Source organism: Nanorana parkeri, unplaced genomic scaffold, assembly GCF_000935625.1.
Source record: "Nanorana parkeri isolate BGI_ZX_2015 unplaced genomic scaffold, ASM93562v1 scaffold642, whole genome shotgun sequence".
Taxonomy (NCBI): domain Eukaryota; kingdom Metazoa; phylum Chordata; class Amphibia; order Anura; family Dicroglossidae; genus Nanorana; species Nanorana parkeri.
This window is the reverse complement of record NW_017306910.1, coordinates 899,862-904,956: the sequence shown is the minus strand read 5'-3', so window position 1 is coordinate 904,956 and position 5,095 is coordinate 899,862. Positions and strand designations below refer to the sequence as shown.

General features: G+C 46.5%; 1 protein-coding gene across 1 annotated transcript in view; it reads left to right on the top strand.

Moving 5' to 3' along the window:
• Positions 1-3,490: 3,490 nt before the first annotated feature.
• The window catches only part of CHMP2B (charged multivesicular body protein 2B), a 16,709-nt gene continuing 15,104 nt past the window's right edge, over positions 3,491-5,095 (top strand). The window contains exon 1 of the mRNA XM_018563209.1: positions 3,491-3,624. Within this exon, the coding sequence (XP_018418711.1) occupies positions 3,591-3,624 (34 nt within the window). The 5' untranslated portion in view covers positions 3,491-3,590. The remainder of the gene's footprint in view (positions 3,625-5,095) is intronic.

Genomic DNA, 5,095 nt, shown 5'->3' with positions numbered 1-5,095 from the left:
TGCCTATGGAGAATTTTGGGTATTGACGTTTTTCGCAGTTTCACAGGCGCACGAAATTTTAAGGAAGAAATGTCAATAAAAAAAAAAAAAGCTAAACAGTGTCGTGTGTCTTACAGAATGGACACCAGACTGCACACTAAAATAGAACTTTTAGCATGCGAGCATGTGTTAGGCCAGGGGTGGGCAACTCCGGCCCTCCAGCTGTGCTTTAACTACAAATCCCAACATGTCTCTGCCTTTGAAAGTCATGTCTGTACCTGTCAGTCTTGCAGCGCCCTAATGGGACTTGTATTTCCACAACAGCTGGAGGGCCACAATTTGCCAACCCTTGTGTTAGGCATGGGGTAGCCAAACTTCGACCCTCTAGTTGTGGGAAAACTACAAGTCCCATGAGGCATTGTAAAGATTCTGACAGCCACAGGCATGACTGCAGCTCGCGCTATACTGAGACGCCGCAGCCGGAGCAGATCCCGACATAGATGACAGGATCCGCCCAGCTGTGTGAGTGACAGCTGGCTCTGCCTATCTAGTGGCAGAGCCAGCTGTACCCGCCCCCTCCCCCGTCCGTTCCGCCAGTCAGCGCTGGCAGATCGGAGCGGGGAGAGGGGAATCCAGCCCCTCCCCCTGTCACGGCAGAGAGCCGTGACAGGATAGAGAGGTGAGCGAACCTGGTATGTGTTCGCTCACCTCCCGATCTACTGAGCCGACCTGTGACAGTCTCATTGTCACAGGTTGGCTAGAACTATGAGGTGAGTGGAAATCACTCATCTCATAGTTCTCCTTTAAGTTGAATTTGTATGTAAGTTGGAACAGGTACATTTTTTAAGTGTAACTCCAGCCCAAAAATTATTATTTTATTTTTGGATGCCATACCAAAGGATACCATTGGATACCATAGGGAAGGGTTAACCCTCTGTAACGTTTGTTTTGCTGTGTGTGCCCCATTCAGAAGATTTCACCTCACTTTCTGTCCCTATGACAATTGGATTTTGAGAATTTTGGGTTGTCGTGGAAACAAGAATTGGTGATAAAGCTTCAGTGGAGACACCTTTTTCCGATGATAACTCTTACAGGAGTGAATTTCACTTCCTAGGGGTAGATTTCTTCTCACTTCCTGTTGTCTCAAGAACAGGAAGTGAGATTAAATTTTTCTAATGAAGATACAGACAGCAGTAAAAACCTCACAGTGACCCGGAAGAAGAGGCAGGCACCCCTTGTCTGCACGTCTAACAAGAGCCAGCTTCCTGTAATGTACGTACAGTTCTACGATCCAGACCCAAAAAGGCGGGCACTCCTCGTCGGCACGAGCGCTGTAGCATTACAACTACTGAAATGCTGCGCGGTACACTTTGGCTGCTGCCTGGGGCCCCCTGCTGTACAGTAATATCCTCTGTTGGTAAGTAAGGGTCGTATGTAAGTCGGATGTTTGTAACTCAGGGACTGCTTGTACAGACTTAAATACATGTATCCCAAGTGAAAAAAGTGATGTTGGGGAGGTGGGGGTGACGTTTTTTGATTTTTTTTTCACTTGGGATACATGTATTTAAGTCTGTAGTTGTAATACCACCTGATGAAGGGACCCTGCGAGGCCCCAAAACGTCGCTATGGACAAGATGAGTCTCTGTTGATCAAATGGACCACATTTGGACATTTAACCATTGGTGTGCTGGTGATAAACTTCTGCTTTGAGTACGGCGGCGCCATCCGGAGTCACTACAGCACCCACCTACTTGAGACATAACGGTAAGTAATGCGGGGGGGAAACTTCTCCAGAGCATTTGATTGTATAGATACAATTCGCCAAATGCATGTAAATGTAAGTATAAGCGTTTACACGCGCACGCACACAGTTGTAAGTTCCTGGACATGGAAGTTTTGCATTCGGGAATGTACTCCCATACATGAGCAAACACTGCTACTTGCATTTACACGTTTATTTCCACGTGCAACGTCTTGTGTCTATACAATCCTATGGAGGTAAAAACACAACAGCTGGGGGTCCCGGGCGCTACAATTAGTTGTATTTTACACTGTATGCCCATAGGCCTGAATTTGCGCCCACGGGAATGAGCTCTTAGGAAGGTCCTCCTCGTTAGAGCTTATAAATACAAAAGAAATAAGCAGACAATAGAAAAAATGAACATAAAATTGACCTTTATTGATTGGTTGCCAGTTTATAAACGTCCTTTCCCGTTCCTACGTGCTGCGTCCCCCCCACACTCCCTGTGCTTGATCAGGAGCAGGAAAGTTTGAAGAATTTAAGCCTTTGATACATACAAGCGTTTGGGCGGCTATAGAGCCACTTTATTATTTGCATGATGAGGGAAGGGTGACGGGAAGGGTGCAGGAAGTGTGCGCCCCCCTCCCTCTGCTGCTGCCGGCTTGTTAGCCCCCTATGTGATAGCAATAAAGTTAAGTGTAAAAAAAAAGTTTAAAAATGAAAGCCACACACACATATATATATATATATATATATATATATATATATATATATATATATATATATATATATATATATATATATACATATATATATACATACATATATAAAAAATTAGGATGATGATGATGTCACGGCGGAGTGTCAACCGGTCCCCGCCCCCGGGTGACACCAAGCCTCGGGACGCCACTGGTTGCACCACATATGTTACATTTAACTGCAAACGTCGGAGTGAGAGCAATAATTTCAGGGCCATTAATGAATGTTAACACAGAACTCATGAGCAATGAAAACTTTTAAAGTGTCACCTATGGCCAATTTTGGGTGTGGTTGTTTCCTGCAATTTTGCGACCGCACGCACTTTTAAGGCTTGACGTGTGTGGTGTCCATTTACCCGACGTGACCGCGTCTTTTAGATTTTACAAAAAAAATGGGTAATGAATGTTTCATAGTATAACTTAGTGAAAACTGTTTGTTTTTTTTACATTTTTCGGGATGTTTCTTTTTGTAGTAACAAATATAAAAAAAAGCAGTGGTGATTAAATACCACCAAAAAAGCTAGATCTGTCCCCAAAAAAAGATATAAAACTAATTTTAGTACAGCATTGCATGAGAGAATTAATGTCAGTCAAAGTACTGCAATGCTGAATACTGAACAGTGGGCTGGACAGGAAGGGGGTTCCATACCCCGGTCATCAAGTGGTTAAGACAAAAGTCACTTTCGGAAACCAGGGCATTTCATGGACAGGTGTCACCGGTCAGGGACAGCAGAAACTATGACACCATAGGCGCCTACGTCATCATCATCATCTTTTCCCAGCAGAATTGTGTACTGCGCTACGGCCTGTGTACATTCATGAATCACCAGATAATGAATAAGGTGAGTCCCTCAGGACGGGAACTGATTGGCTCTCTGTGTTATCGCTCATTGGGACGGCTCAGATACAGAACGGAACGCAACCAGACAGGTGAGAGGGGAGCCGCTCACATTTCTTCGGAGGAGAAGTGGGCGGAACCTCCAGGGCGACAGGAACGTCACGGGGTGGGAGGGGCTGTGCGGGACGGAGGGCTGGTCACGTGGTGGGGCGCAGCGGTGTAACCGGTTCCTGGTTGCAGAGTGAATGAGGAAATAGAACGAGCGGCCGCAGCCATGGCCTCCCTGTTCAAGAAGAAGACGGTGGACGGTGAGTGTGATGATATTAAGTGCTTGTTGCCCGGAATTTTCTGTAATGTTTACTCACTAGGCCAGCTCATGTGTGCCAGCAGGTTCCCTTCCTTCAGGAGGCCAGTGGTCTGAGCACAGGGAACATACTGGACCCTTAGGGTGTAGGTCACAGATCAGGCCTTGTTGCTGGAGGCATGCTGGTAGTTGTAGTTCCATAAAAGCCTTTGCCTAGGTGATCAATGTTTAGATCTGCTCCCCATCCATTCTTACAGCTCCTCCCAGAGTTTGGCTGCTTGGCCTGTCCATACCCCTACCATAGGTGCTAGGCAGCATCACTGACCCCCAGCTTCTCAGGGGGACATCTTACCACCACAGTCCAATATTCCTGTTGTAACATACCCCAGCACCTTACTTCAGAGGTCAGTGCTTGGGGCTCATGGCCTATCTGGGACTTGTAGTTCCACAGCAGCTCAGTGTTTCTCTGACTCCTGTACATTGCCCTGCTCACCTCCTAGGGCCTGGATCCTGGTCACTTGTCTTTATGGCCCAACCTGTCCCTCCCTGACCTGCCCTTCCCAACCTGACCCTCCCTGACCTTCCCAACCTGTCCCTTGCTGTCACAGCTTCATTTAGATGTCAGCTTTGTTGTGACTGTCTATAGCTGTATCCTCCTCTCTGCCCTGTTCCCCTGTCCCCCGTTCTCTGCCCTGTTCCCTTGTCCCCCGTTCTCTGCCCTGTCCCCCGTTCTCTGCCCTGTCCCCCAGATATCTTTTTCTATTGCCCTTTCTACTTCTGTGCATGGCTGCTGTCCCCATTCTCTGTCCTGCTTCCTTATTCCCATGCTCTCTGCGTGTATGTCTGTTCTTTTCCTCCGTGCTCTCTCTTTCTATCACCCTTTTTCTTCTTCTATACTCTCTCCTTTTTCTTCCACTGATGCCCAATCTGTCCCCTCTGTGCCATTCTCATACTGTTTTCTGAGCTGTGTCCCCTCACCCTACTTTTCACTATCTTAAAAAGCCAGACATTTATAACCTGGCTCATGCATCACAACATGCCAAACTCGAGTCCAGACTGTCCTATACCCCCTCCTCTTTCTTGCCTTGTCTACCTAGATGCCAATGTGTATCAGACTTGTTCTGTCTGATTGTGTCTGCTTGGCTCTGCACTCCCCCCCAGCCTGGATATTGCTGCAATGTCTACACTTTATTCCCTGACTATCCTTCTGCTGGAATCTGTACACAGCTTAGACATGTGTCAGCTCTGATCTTCTACCAGACTTCAATTACTGGATGTGAAGACTAATCTGTGACATGAATGTTCTGATTTTGTGTCTTTTCCCTATTCATGTCTTTCACAAGTTTAGGATTCTATGTTTGAGAGGTTTCTCAGTGACTGCTAGATCTGCAATTCTGTGCTTGCATTAGCTTGTGACTGTATTCAAAGAGAAGATTTCCCTCTTGGGACATTGTACTGGATTGCTGGAATTAGAT